General features: G+C 45.3%; 1 protein-coding gene across 4 annotated transcripts in view; it reads right to left on the bottom strand.

The window, feature by feature from the left end:
- HECTD4 (HECT domain E3 ubiquitin protein ligase 4) overlaps window positions 1-12,771 on the bottom strand; it is a 547,332-nt gene that overhangs the window by 167,790 nt on the left and 366,771 nt on the right. For all 4 annotated transcript variants that reach the window (XM_063964358.1, XM_063964361.1, XM_063964359.1 and 1 more), the window contains exons 44-46: window positions 12,528-12,643; window positions 2,433-2,536; window positions 2,197-2,358 (exon numbers count right to left, since the gene is read on the bottom strand). In XM_063964358.1, coding sequence (XP_063820428.1) covers window positions 2,197-2,358; window positions 2,433-2,536; window positions 12,528-12,643 — 382 coding nt within the window. The remainder of the gene's footprint in view (window positions 1-2,196; window positions 2,359-2,432; window positions 2,537-12,527; window positions 12,644-12,771) is intronic.

Here is a 12,771-nt window from a genome sequence, read left to right as displayed (position 1 = left end):
CCAATTAAATGGCCCCCACCGGCCGATACTTATCACCCGGCACCCCGGGCCAAATTGAATATCCCCCTATGTTTAGTTACACCTTTAATGATATTCCTACGGTGTTCCATGAATCTTGTTTTTATCATCCTTGTGGTTCTTCCAATATATTTAAGTTGGCATCCACATTGTAAAAGATAGACTGCCCAGGAGATGTTACAGTTTATGAAACTTGTAATGCCGATAGTCATTAATTCTATTGGTAAATGAGATCACTAAAGTTCTATTACATGAATGGGTGCACATAGTGTCCAAATGTCCACATTTGTAATAACCTTTGATTTAAAACTTTAACCATATTTGACCCTTCTTGTTGTTTTCAACATCAACTTTCAATTGGCTAGGGGCCAAGAGTGTTTTCAAAGATTTGTTTTTCCTAAAAACAAATTCAGGTTTTGATGGTAAAATATCATATAGAACAGGATCACTTCTAAGCATATGAGAATGTCGGCGAATGATGACCTTTGTGTGGCCAGTCTGGAGATACTAGGAATACGGTTACTCCTTGAATCTTGCAGCGATTGAGTACCTGAGGCAACATTGGGGGTCGGTGTTTCCACACCCAGTATGAACATTACAGAGAGTGCCAGAACAAGGTCTTTACTCAGGAAAGAATTAGAGCTGCTTCCACCATTGCTACCATGCTCATTGTGTTCCCTGATAATTCCCCTGATATGCCACTGGCACAGTGATGTACGACGGAATACGAACTGGCCGGCCGACTAGGACGAACTGTCACTGTGTACTCAGAAGAATCAGAAAGAAGGCTCAGAGCTTGAGCCCTTTGATTGGGAGAGCAGTCTCAGCAGGTGACCAAAGGCCTTGGAGTTTCGCAGGGTCCGTGTACCCCGGCAAGAAAACACGCTAGAGAGAGGTGTCGAAGTCCACCCCCAGATACTTAAAGTGCACTCAAGATATCAAATGTAACTTGATTCTGAAGTACTATATTGGACAAAAGTGATTGGACAACCCTGCACAAGCGAAATAGTGTGTTCCAGCAGCAGACACGTGCTTGTGTAGATATCATCGTAGGCTGCTCGATCGGAGGTATGAGTGTGGGAAGCATTGTGGATGTTAGGAGAGTTCCTAATTTTACTGTGACTTTGTCATTAATGTGTGGAAGAGGAACGGTCATTGCAGGAATGCAAAATCCCTGCTGTCTATACAGACCCTCTTCCTTGTGTGGGAAGGATGGCAATAGTGCATGCAGCCCTAAATGTACATAGCCTCTCCACTTAGCAGGCTGTAAATGCAGACAGTGCCACACTGGCAGGAATACAATAATAAAAGTACCTATTCTTCATGGAGAGCCAACAGAGGAGAGAAGCTGGTGTCATTCTGTGAAGTGCAGGAGTATATAATCTGCTGCTTCTCCTGCTGTAAGCAGGACTTGAGACGCTTATGTGTCTGATCTGCACCACTGCAGGAGAGGGAGTGCAGCGTGTGAAGCTCCGCACTCTCCAGTCTCCACTCTACCTGGACAGAGAGCACTTCCCTGTGAGGGGGAAATTACTGGTCAAAGGACTGTCTAGCACAGGCGGCCTCTAGAGCAAGCTTCTCCTCCTTGCCCGGAGTGGAGCCGCAGCTCAAATCCGTCAAAATGGCGGCTGCAATACAGGACCCCACTATCCACCTATAACCTCTAAAAGGGTGACAGCGTGTGCCGGTCCCTGGGCCCAGGTGGTCTCAAAGACCAGAGAACTGTGGGCGGGTCCCGACTGCCTGCGTCTCCCTCTCACCCGCACTGACACCGCTGTAACACAGCGCTTGCCACAACGCACAGTAAACTAGCTACAAATTAAAATAACATTTTCAAAAACAAGTTAAATAAAATTATTTTATAGCAGCCTTCCTAAAATGTGCCTTACTCCACAGGCATCTAAAAAAGGTTGGCATTCTGGGGTTGCGAGGGGGGAGGAGCTTAGAATTAAAGTTACAGTCACATTAAGTGCCATCTCCAGCCCCAACCTGCAATCCCATGGTTCAGCATCGTTGCTGCAAGAGAAAAGCTACTTATATTTGTGCTAGTTCATACAGTACATATTATAAGATCATTCATTTGCTAAACTGACAAGTTATAGAAATAATGATCCTCACTACCATTCATCACCATCATGAGAAGCCTGTCAGTATGTGCACATACAAACATATCCTTACTTGTACTGGTACAGGTGACGTTGCATAGATAAATGTTCCCCGTGGCAAACCTCCTCCTGCACTTGGGTCTGCCAGAAAAGTGACAGCTGTCAGATGTGATGAAAACATGCAGGCTCGAACTGGTGGGAAAACACGGGATGGGCTCCAGGTAATCTCTTTTGGCTGTCAAAGAAAGCAGACTGTGAAGAATTGAAAGTACCTTACCAACCTTGAAAAACTACTATGTAGGATCTTACCTGCCTGCGCTCAGTCTGGAGAGGGGGTGGTGGTGGACGAGCGCAGTCCCGATACAGCATTCGCAGTCTTTCACATTGTACTTCAACCACAGAAAGACGCTCACCTGTAATGAAAAAGCATTACATTTAAGACGATGCACAGGAATGATCATCTGCCAATAATATATCAGATTTTCTTATTAAATTATGAGCCTTGTATTTTAATCTGGTTCCTTGGCACATCCAATTAGAAATAGACAGAATAGCACAACTGTTTTACAGAATGGTGATGGCAACACATAGCAAACAGATTATCCCATTACAATTTAGTAAAATAAAGCAAACTTCTGATTGGCTGCCGCAGCTTACTCCACCATTTACTCAGTTACCTGTGGAATCATTTGTACAAATGTCCTCTAATATATACATCAGCAAGCAATTTGAAACAAAAATTCCTCATTCCTGCCCATGCAATGTGTACTTGGTTAAAGAGAAAGTTTTAAGACCTAGGGAGGAATTCAACTGCATGTGATAGCGTGTTTTCATGTGAAAAGTTAAAGCTACTGTAACACAATAATTGTCCGTAGGATTTAAAAACTTATTTTTTTCTAACACCACTTGAACAGGTGAAAAGTTGGGGTAAATTCCTATTTTATAATCAGAATCTCTGGGGCACTCTCTCTAAAGATTAGCAACTTAGAATGTTTTAATTACCTCAATAACATGTAATTTTTGGGGAGGAAATGTGCAAAATGCAGGAAAATGGGTTAATAGATGTGGGACAGGTATATGGAGGTGCTGTATGACAGGGTCAGATGTTTTTAAGATTGCATGTGGACATTAGAGCTGCTTTTTAAAAGTGGCTTAAAATGACACAAATATATACTTACAGACTGTTTTATACACCCTAATTTAAGTAAAGATTTATTTTGCAGAAAAACACTTTCTATAATTTTTTCGCTGTTTTAGAAAAATGCATATAACAGCCATGTGACACATTTACCCCAAATACTTTTATTAGGGCCACTAATAGACTTCTATACTGTTATCCAATTTTAGTTTGTCTCTTTTGGGGTACAGGCTGATTTCCCCGTTTACACCTACAGATATCCTCGTCTTCTTCGTCTTACAGAAAGTTGCAGGTATTCGTGGCATAGTTGCTGCAAATAGTATGCCTGCAGGAATGTATGGAGCGGGTGCAAGCAGTCGCCACAGGCTGCATAAAATCGATATGCACGTGGCAAGTGATTTTATGCAAGCTGAGTAAGGACACATCTGTATACCTGACACTTGAAAAAATCAGCCAGAACTATTGGGTGAAACACTTAACACCCATTTTCTAATTGGATTGCGTGATAAGTTAACTGCCGATAATAGGCGATAAGTGAAATTAACAGGTGAAATGCACGATAAGTTAGCACTCAAACGCAACACAATCACCTCTAATTGAAGTCCCCTATTCAAATTTAATACGAGTGTAAAATCAGCTGCTATGGGTGGAAGCATGTAAGTGGTTGTCTCTCAGCATTACACTATTGTCTAGTATTGTTAAGAAGCCTTCACCTGTGGAAGTTTCTTCACCTGTGGGCAATGTAAGATATGCTCACTTGGCGAAAAAACTAAAGATTTCCAAAATAAAAATAAAAATGCGAAAAAGCAAATTATAAAAAGCTTCATAAACTGTAATACAACATACGTGATCTATATGTTAACTTGCCAATGTGGTTGTCACTACAGGTATATAGGTAAAACTAAAAGAGAGCTAAAAATCTGAATGCTAGAAAATACAAGAAATATAAAAAATGGAGTCACAAATGACAGCGTGCCACGACACTTTAAACCAGGGATGGGGAACCTTTGGCCCTCCAGCTGTTGTTGAACTACACATACCAGCATGCCTTGCTACAGTTTTGCTATTTGGCCATGCTAAAACTGTTGCAGGGCATGCTGGGATGTGTAGTTCAACAACAGCTGGAGGGCCAAAGGTTCCCCATCCCTGCTTTAAACAATTTCATAATAGTGATCCAAAACTAATGAGGTTTAAGGGTATAGAGCACGTTATCCTAGATGTAAGAGGTGGTGATAGGGATAAAAAACTAAGAAAGAGAGAGACATTCTGGATTGTCATGCTGGATACACTAACACCAAGAGGACTTATACCCCTTTTCCACTAGTGATGCGTGTCGCAGCCGAGAGCCTGACACGGGCGCTACTCGGCTGTGACCCGCACCAGAGCCCCCTTTCCCACTGCACTCACCAATCCGGCATATTGCCGGGTTGGTGACGCTGCTGGTGACGCGGCAGGGGCGGCGCTGGGAGATCACATTATTCCGTTTACACTGCACAGCTTACCGGGTTGAACTCATGTTCAACACGGTAAGATACCAGGGTAGGATTCCCAGATCACTTGATCCGGGTTTTTGCAGAGGGAGCCGTTTCCACTAGCAAAAAACACTCCTAGGTTATGAGACCCTAGGATAATGATAATAGTGTAATAAGCTCCGAGATTCTAAACCAGTAGTCCTCCTATCAGGTTTTTGTACCTTTTCAGATGTCATTTTAACTTGTTGCAAGTTGATCTGTCTTCCGGAAATTATAAATGTTATGGATACATTTCTTGTTAATTGTCTGCTATACTGACTACAATAACTGTCAGTTATATCCAGCAAAGTGCATAATTTCCACCCCAAATCTCTTTAAATCTTCCTAAATCTCTTTTCCTGCTATATATATATCACTAAAGTGGTACAGTATACTACTATAAATATGCCAAGGGATATCGAATATATGCCCCCTGATACATGCTCTTGAGTAAGTGCTTTCAATATAAATACAAGTATGATCTGCTTTGTATCAAACACTATGGGGGAGATTCAAATGTTTGAAAAGTCGGTTGAGTGTCTGTTTTTTCCTATCTATTAGATAGGAAAAAACAGACTCCCAACTGACTTTTCAAACATTTGACTCTCCCCCTATGTTTCTTATTCTCGGTGTGATATATAATCAGATTTTACTCACCGGTAAATCTATTTCTCATAGTCCGTAGTGGATGCTGGGGATTCCGTAAGGACCATGGGGAATAGCGGGCTCCGCAGGAGACTGGGCACTCTAAAGAAATATTTAGTACTATCTGGTGTGCACTGGCTCCTCCCTCTATGCCCCTCCTCCAGACCTCAGTTAAGGAAACTGTGCCCGGAAGAGCAGACATTATAAGGAAAGGATTTTGGAATCCCGGGTAAGACTCATACCAGCCACACCAATCACACCGTATAACTTGTGATACACTTATCCAGTCAACAGTATGAACAACAACAGGGCATCAACAATGGATGCCAACATAACATAACCCATTATTAAGCAATAACTATGTACACGTATTGCAGAAAGTCCGCACTAGGGACGGGCGCCCAGCATCCACTACGGACTATGAGAAATAGATTTACCGGTGAGTAAAATCTTATTTTCTCTAACGTCCTAGTGGATGCTGGGGACTCCGTAAGGACCATGGGGATTATACCAAAGCTCCCAAACGGGCGGGAGAGTGCGGATGACTCTGCAGCACCGAATGGGCAAACTCAAGGTCCTCCTCAGCCAGGGTATCAAACTTGTAGAATTTTGCAAAGGTGTTTGAACCCGACCAAGTAGCAGCTCGGCAAAGCTGTAAAGCCGAGACCCCTCGGGCAGCCGCCCAAGAAGAGCCCACCTTCCTTGTGGAATAGGCTTTCACTGATTTTGGATGCGGCAATCCAGCCGCAGAATGAGCCTGCTGAATCATGTTACAGATCCAGCGGGCAACGGTTTGCTTTGAAGCAGGAGCCCCCAACTTGTTGGGGGCATATAGGATAAACAGCGAGTCAGTTTTCCAGACTCCAGCCGTTCTGGCTACATAAATCTTCAAAGCCCTGACTACATCTAGTAACCTGGAATCCTCCAAGTCACGAGTAGCCGCAGGCACTACAATAGGTTGGTTCAAATGAAAAGATGACACCACCTTTGGCAGAAATTGGGGACGAGTCCGCAATTCTGCCCTGTCCATATGAAAAACCAGATAAGGGCTTTTGCATGACAAAGCCGCCAATTCTGACACACGCCTAGCCGAAGCTAAGGCCAATAGCATGACCACCGTCCACGTGAGATACTTTAGCTCCACGGTCTTAAGTGGTTCAAACCAGTGGGATTTAAGGAAACTCAACACCACGTTGAGATCCCAAGGTGCCACTGGTGGCACAAAAGGGGGCTGAATATGCAGCACTCCCTTAACAAACGTCTGAACTTCAGGAAGAGACGCCAGTTCCTTTTGAAAGAAAATGGATAGGGCCGAAATCTGGACCTTTATGGATTCCAACTTCAAGCCCATAGTCACTCCAGACTGTAGAAAGTGCAGAAATCTGCCCAGTTGGAATTCCTCTGTAGGGGCCTTCCTGGCCTCACACCAAGCAACATATTTTCGCCATATGCGGTGATAATGCTTTGCGGTCACGTCCTTCCTAGCCTTTATCAGCGTAGGAATAACTTCCTCCGGAATGCCTTTTTCCGCTAGGATCCGGCGTTCAACCGCCATGCCGTCAAACGCAGCCGCGGTAAGTCTTGGAACAGGCAGGGCCCCTGTTGCAACAGGTCCAGTCTGAGAGGCAGAGGCCATGGGTCCTCTGTGAGCATTTCTTGCAGTTCCGGGTACCAAGGCCTTCGTGGCCAATCTGGAACAATAAGTATTGTTCTCACTCCTTTTCTTCTTACGATTCTCAGCACCTTGGGTATGAGAGGAAGAGGAGGAAACACATAGACCGACTGGAACACCCACGGTGTTACCAGGGCGTCAATAGCGATCGCCTGAGGGTCTCTTGGCCTGGCGCAATACCGTTGTAGCTTTTTGTTGAGACGGGACGCCATCATGTCTACCTGTGGCAGTTCCCATCGATTTGTAATCTGAATGAAGACTTCGTGATGAAGTCCCCACTCTCCCGGGTGAAGGTCGTGCCTGCTGAGGAAGTCTGCTTCCCAGTTGTCCACCACCGGAATGAACACTGCTGACAGTGCTTGTACGTGACTCTCCGCCCACCGAAGAATCCTGGTGGATTCCGCCATCGCGACTCTGCTTCTTGTGCCGCCCTGGCGGTTTACATGAGCCACCGCGGTGATGTTGTCTGACTGAATCAGCACCGGTTGATTGCGAAGCAGGGGCTCCGCTTGACTCAGGGCGTTGAATATGGCCCTTAGTTCCAGGATATTTATGTGCAGACAAGCCTCCTGACTTGACCACAACCCTTGGAAGTTTCTTCCTTGAGTGACTGCCCCCCACCCTCGAAGGCTCGCATCCGTGGTCACCAGGACCCAGTCCTGTATGCCGAACCTGCGGCCATCGAGAAGGTGAGCACTCTGTAGCCACCACAGAAGAGACACCCTGGCCCTGGGGGACAGGGTGATCAGCCGATGCATCTGAAGATGCGATCCGGACCATTTGTCCAACAGATCCCATTGAAAGATCCTCGCATGGAACCTGCCGAAGGGAATGGCCTCGTATGATGCCACCATCTTTCCCAGGACTCGCGTGCAGTGATGCACCGACACCTGTTTCGGCTTTAAGAGGTCTCTGACTAGAGTCACAAGCTCTTGAGCCTTCTCCGTCGGGAGAAACACCTTCTTCTGGTCTGTGTCCAGAATCATGCCCAGAAAGGGCAGACGCGTCGTAGGAATCAGCTGCGACTTTGGGATATTCAGAATCCAGCCATGCTGTTGCAACACTTCCTGAGAGTGCGCTACGCTGATCTGCAACTGCTCCCTCGACCTCGCCTTTATGAGGAGATCGTCCAAGTATGGGATAACTGACTCCTTGCTTTCTCAGGATCACCATCATTTCTGCCATTACACCTTGGTAAATATTCTCGGTGCCGTGGAGAGCCCAAACGGCAACGTCTGGAATTGGTAATGACAGTCCTGTACCACAAATCTGAGGTACTCCTGATGAGGCGGATAAATGGGGACATGCAAGTAAGCATCCTTGATGTCCAGAGACACCATAAAATCCCCCTCTTCCAGGCTTGCAATGACCGCTCTGAGCGATTCCATTTTGAACTTGAATCTTTTCAGATAAATGTTCAGGGACTTTAAATTTAATATAGGTCTGACCGAACCGTCCGGTTTCGGTACCACAAACATTGTGGAATAGTATCCCTTTCCCTGTTGAAGAAGGGGAACCTTTACCACCACCTGCTGGAGAAATAGCTTGTGAATTGCCGCTACCACTACTTCCCTTTCTATGGGGGAAGCTGGCAGGGCCGATTTTAGGTAACGTTGAGGGGGCATCACCTCGAATTCCAGCTTGTATCCCTGAGACACAATCTGTATAGCCAGGGATCCACCCGTGAGCGAACCCACTGGTGGCTGAAATGTCGGAGACGCGCCCCCACCGCTCCTGGCTCCACCCGTGGAGCCCCAGCGTCATGCGGTGGATTTAGTGGAAGCCGGGGAGGACTTCTGTTCCAGGGAACTAGCTGTAAGGTGCAGCTTTTTTCCTCTACCCCTGCCACTAGCAAGAAAGGAAGCGCCTCTAACTTCTTGCTTCTTTGTGCGCGAAAGGACTGCATTTGGTAATACGGTGCTTTCTTAGGTTGTGAGGGAATATATGGCAAAAAGTTTGACTTCCCAGCAGTAGCTGTGGAAACCAGGTCCGAGAGACCGTCCCCAAACAATTCCTCACCCTTGTAAGGTAACACCTCCATGTGTTTTTTGGAGTCTGCATCACCTGTCCACTGCCGAGTCCACAGGACCCTCCTGGCAGAAATTGACATTGCATTAATTCTAGAGCCCAGTAGGCAAATGTCCCTCTGGGCATCCCTCATATATAGGACAGTGTCTTTTATATGCCCTAGGGTCAGCATAATGGTATCCCTGTCCAAGGTATCCATTTCCTCAGACAGATTATCTGTCCACGCTGCTACAGCACTACACATCCATGCCGACGCAATTGCTGGCCTCAGTAGAGTCCCTGAATGTGTATAAACAGATTTCAGGATACTTTCCTGCATTCTATCTGCAGCATCCTTTAGGGTGGCCGTATCCTGCGACGGCAGGGCTACCTTCTTAGATAAGCGTGTGAGAGCTTTATCTACCCTAGGGGAGGATTCCCAGCGCACCCTGTCCTCTGGCGGGAAAGGGTACGCCATAAGTAACCTTTTGGAAATCAGGACTTTCTTATGGGGGAATCCCACGCTCTTTCACATAACTCATTTAACTCATGTGAAGGGGGAAAAGTCACCTCTTGCTTTTTCTCCCAGGGACAGGGTTTACCTCTGATATGTGTAAAACATCCTTCATCGCTATAATCATGTAACGTATAGCTTTTGTCATTTTTGGTTGCAATTTTGCATCATCGTCGTCGACACTGGAGTCAGAATCCGTGTCGACATCTGTGTCAACCATTTTGGATAGTGGGCGCTTTTGAGACCCTGAGGGCCTCTGCGCTGTAGGATCAGGCATGGGTTGAGACCCTGACTGGCCCGAGGTATCAGCTTTATCCAACCTTTTATGTAAGGAGTTTATATTATCATTTAACACCTTCCACATATCCATCCAATCAGGTGTCGGCACCGTCGGCGGCGACACATCAGTCAACTGCACTTGCTCTGCCTCCACATAGCCCTCTTCGTCAAACATGTCGACACACGCGTACCGACACACCACACACACAGGGGAAGCTCTAAATGAGGACAGGACCCCCACAAGGCCTTTTGGAGAGACAGAGAGAGAGTATGCCAGCACACACCCCAGCGCTATATAACCCAGGGATTACACAGTAACTAAGTGTTTATCCAGTAGCTGCTGTAATATTATTAATACGCCTAAATTTCTGTGCCCCCCCTCTCTTTTTTACCCTTCTACCGTGATTCTGCAGGGGAGAGCCTGGGGAGCTTCCTCTCAGCGGAGCGGTGGAAGGAAAATGGCGCTGGTTAGTGCTGAGGAAGAAGGCCCCGCCCCCTCAGCGGCGGGCTTCTGTCCCGCGATTTTTTTGTAAAATAAATGGCGGGGGCTCATACATATAACAGTGTCCCACTGTCTATATGCAGCTTTCGCCAGGAGGTATCAATTGCTGCCCAGGGCGCCCCCCCCTGCGCCCTACAGTGATTGGAGTGTGTGGGTTAGTGTGGGCGCAATGGCGCACAGCTGCAGTGCTGTGCGCTACCTCATGTGAAGACAGGAGTCTTCTGCCGCCGATTTCGATGTCTTCTCCGCTTCTGCCGGCTTCTGTCTTCTGGCTCTGCGAGGGAAACGGCGGCGCGGCTCCGGGAACGGACGACAAGGTCAGGTCCTGTGTTCGATCCCTCTGGAGCTAATGGTGTCCAGTAGCCTAAGAAGCGCAACCTAGCCGCAGTTAGTAGGTTTGCTTCTCTCCCCTCAGTCCCACGTAGCAGAGAGTCTGTTGCCAGCAGAAGCTCTCTGAAAATAAAAAAACCTAACTAAAATACTTTCTTATTAGCAAGCTCAGGAGAGCTCACTAAAAGCACCCAGCTCTGTCCGGGCACAGATTCTAACTGGGGTCTGGAGGAGGGGCATAGAGGGAGGAGCCAGTGCACACCAGATAGTACTAAATCTTTCTTTAGAGTGCCCAGTCTCCTGCGGAGCCTGCTATTCCCCATGGTCCTTACGGAGTCCCCAGCATCCACTAGGATGTTAGAGAAAAATAACTGCTAATCTAACCTGCCGTGAATTATTCTATTGTATTTTGAAAATCATGAACACTATGGATACATCTTCTGCTAATTGTTGTAACGTGTGTGTCAGTTGTACTCACAATGATACATTTGTTCTAGCAAGAGTACACAGTCTCCATTCTAAGCTTCTCCAAACCTCATTATAAATATGCTAAGGACTATGTAATATACGCCTTCTGATATATATCCTCCAGCACTTGTCTTTTCTGTGTGGTACTAATTATCATGCTTCTCATCTTTTGTCTGATATAATACTAACATGTCAGTTTAATCTGCCATGAATTATCTCACTGGTCTCTGGAAATTACAGATGCTATGGATACATTTCCTGTTAAATCCCTAACTCCCACTTTAACTTTCTTTAAACTCCATAAAGGGCGGTTATTTATTGCTAATGTGGTATACTATATTATTATAAATACGCCTGTATTAAGGGCTTTGTAATAACGTGTTATAAGCACAATACATGTGGCATTCATTTTAATCATTAGTAAGCCTTCTATCCTCAGTTCGATATATGAATGACTGTTCTTTGTAACTGGTTTATAATTTTGTTGATTGTTTATAGTATCGGAAACCATTCCTGATAATGAAAAAATCTTTATTTAAACTTTATTCAATTTTTAAAATAAGTTCTTTACCAATTTTATTTTACCAATTGGAGTCATAGAACTCTGAAAGGAATACGGGTTATCATCGTGAATCCTCATTGTGAGTCCACAGTGTTAATAATTATGATGTAAAAGGTGTACTCACGTTTTTAGAAATCCACTGAGAGATCTATTCTTTGAATAAGGATTCTAGTAGAACTTATGAATGTAGAGCGGCGGACAGCCGCAGTGAAATACCGTATAATGCGGTTTAAGTATATAATGAAAATTCTACTTTAAGAGTTATTGAACGGTGGCCTCGTAAAAGGGGAGTGTACTTTAATGGTACTAATGCTGGCTTCTAAACTTTTAATTAGATTACAATTGAATAGGCTGTGTTGTAAACGTCCGAATGGGCAATGCTACTACAAAAAACAGGGTTAGTGTCACCCAGGCCAACCCTCTGACGAAGTCCGATGGCGAAACGCGTTGGAGTGTGACCTGTTGACGTGTCTGCAAACCTCCCGGATCAACTCCCTCCGTGCAGCGAGCTGCAGTGTCCCGGCATGCTGGGGAATCCCTCTGTGCGGCTTGCGGTGTCCTGACGCTAGAGCGGACAAGCAGTGGAGCTGATGCCGGTGAATATAACAATTTAAACCAAGTGGTAGTTCTAGTCCACTCAGATGAATATATAGGTACAAGCAAATTCTGCTCAGAGAATTTTATCTATAAATATGTTTGACTTTTAAAATAAAAACATATTGCACTATTAAGCGTTCCTTCTAAATCTTTATTTAGAAAATTGTTAAGAAACCTACCTGCACTACATTCCTGTGCTACCAGGTTTAGTACTTCTACTGCAGCGGGGCACTGCTGAATGAACTCTTCACAAAATGAACTGTCCTCTAACAGCTGAGCCATGACCAGGCAAGCTCTAATATAGGGAAAAGTCAATTAAAGAACAGTCAAGAAACAAGAAGAAAGTAAATAGAATAGTATTAAAATACTGAAACAATCACAGATCAATTTGCTCACAGATCAACTATCTACAAAATGTTATAA

This window comes from Pseudophryne corroboree, chromosome 1, assembly GCF_028390025.1.
Source record: "Pseudophryne corroboree isolate aPseCor3 chromosome 1, aPseCor3.hap2, whole genome shotgun sequence".
In the NCBI taxonomy this organism is placed as follows: domain Eukaryota; kingdom Metazoa; phylum Chordata; class Amphibia; order Anura; family Myobatrachidae; genus Pseudophryne; species Pseudophryne corroboree.
This window is presented reverse-complemented; position numbering and strand designations above follow the sequence as displayed.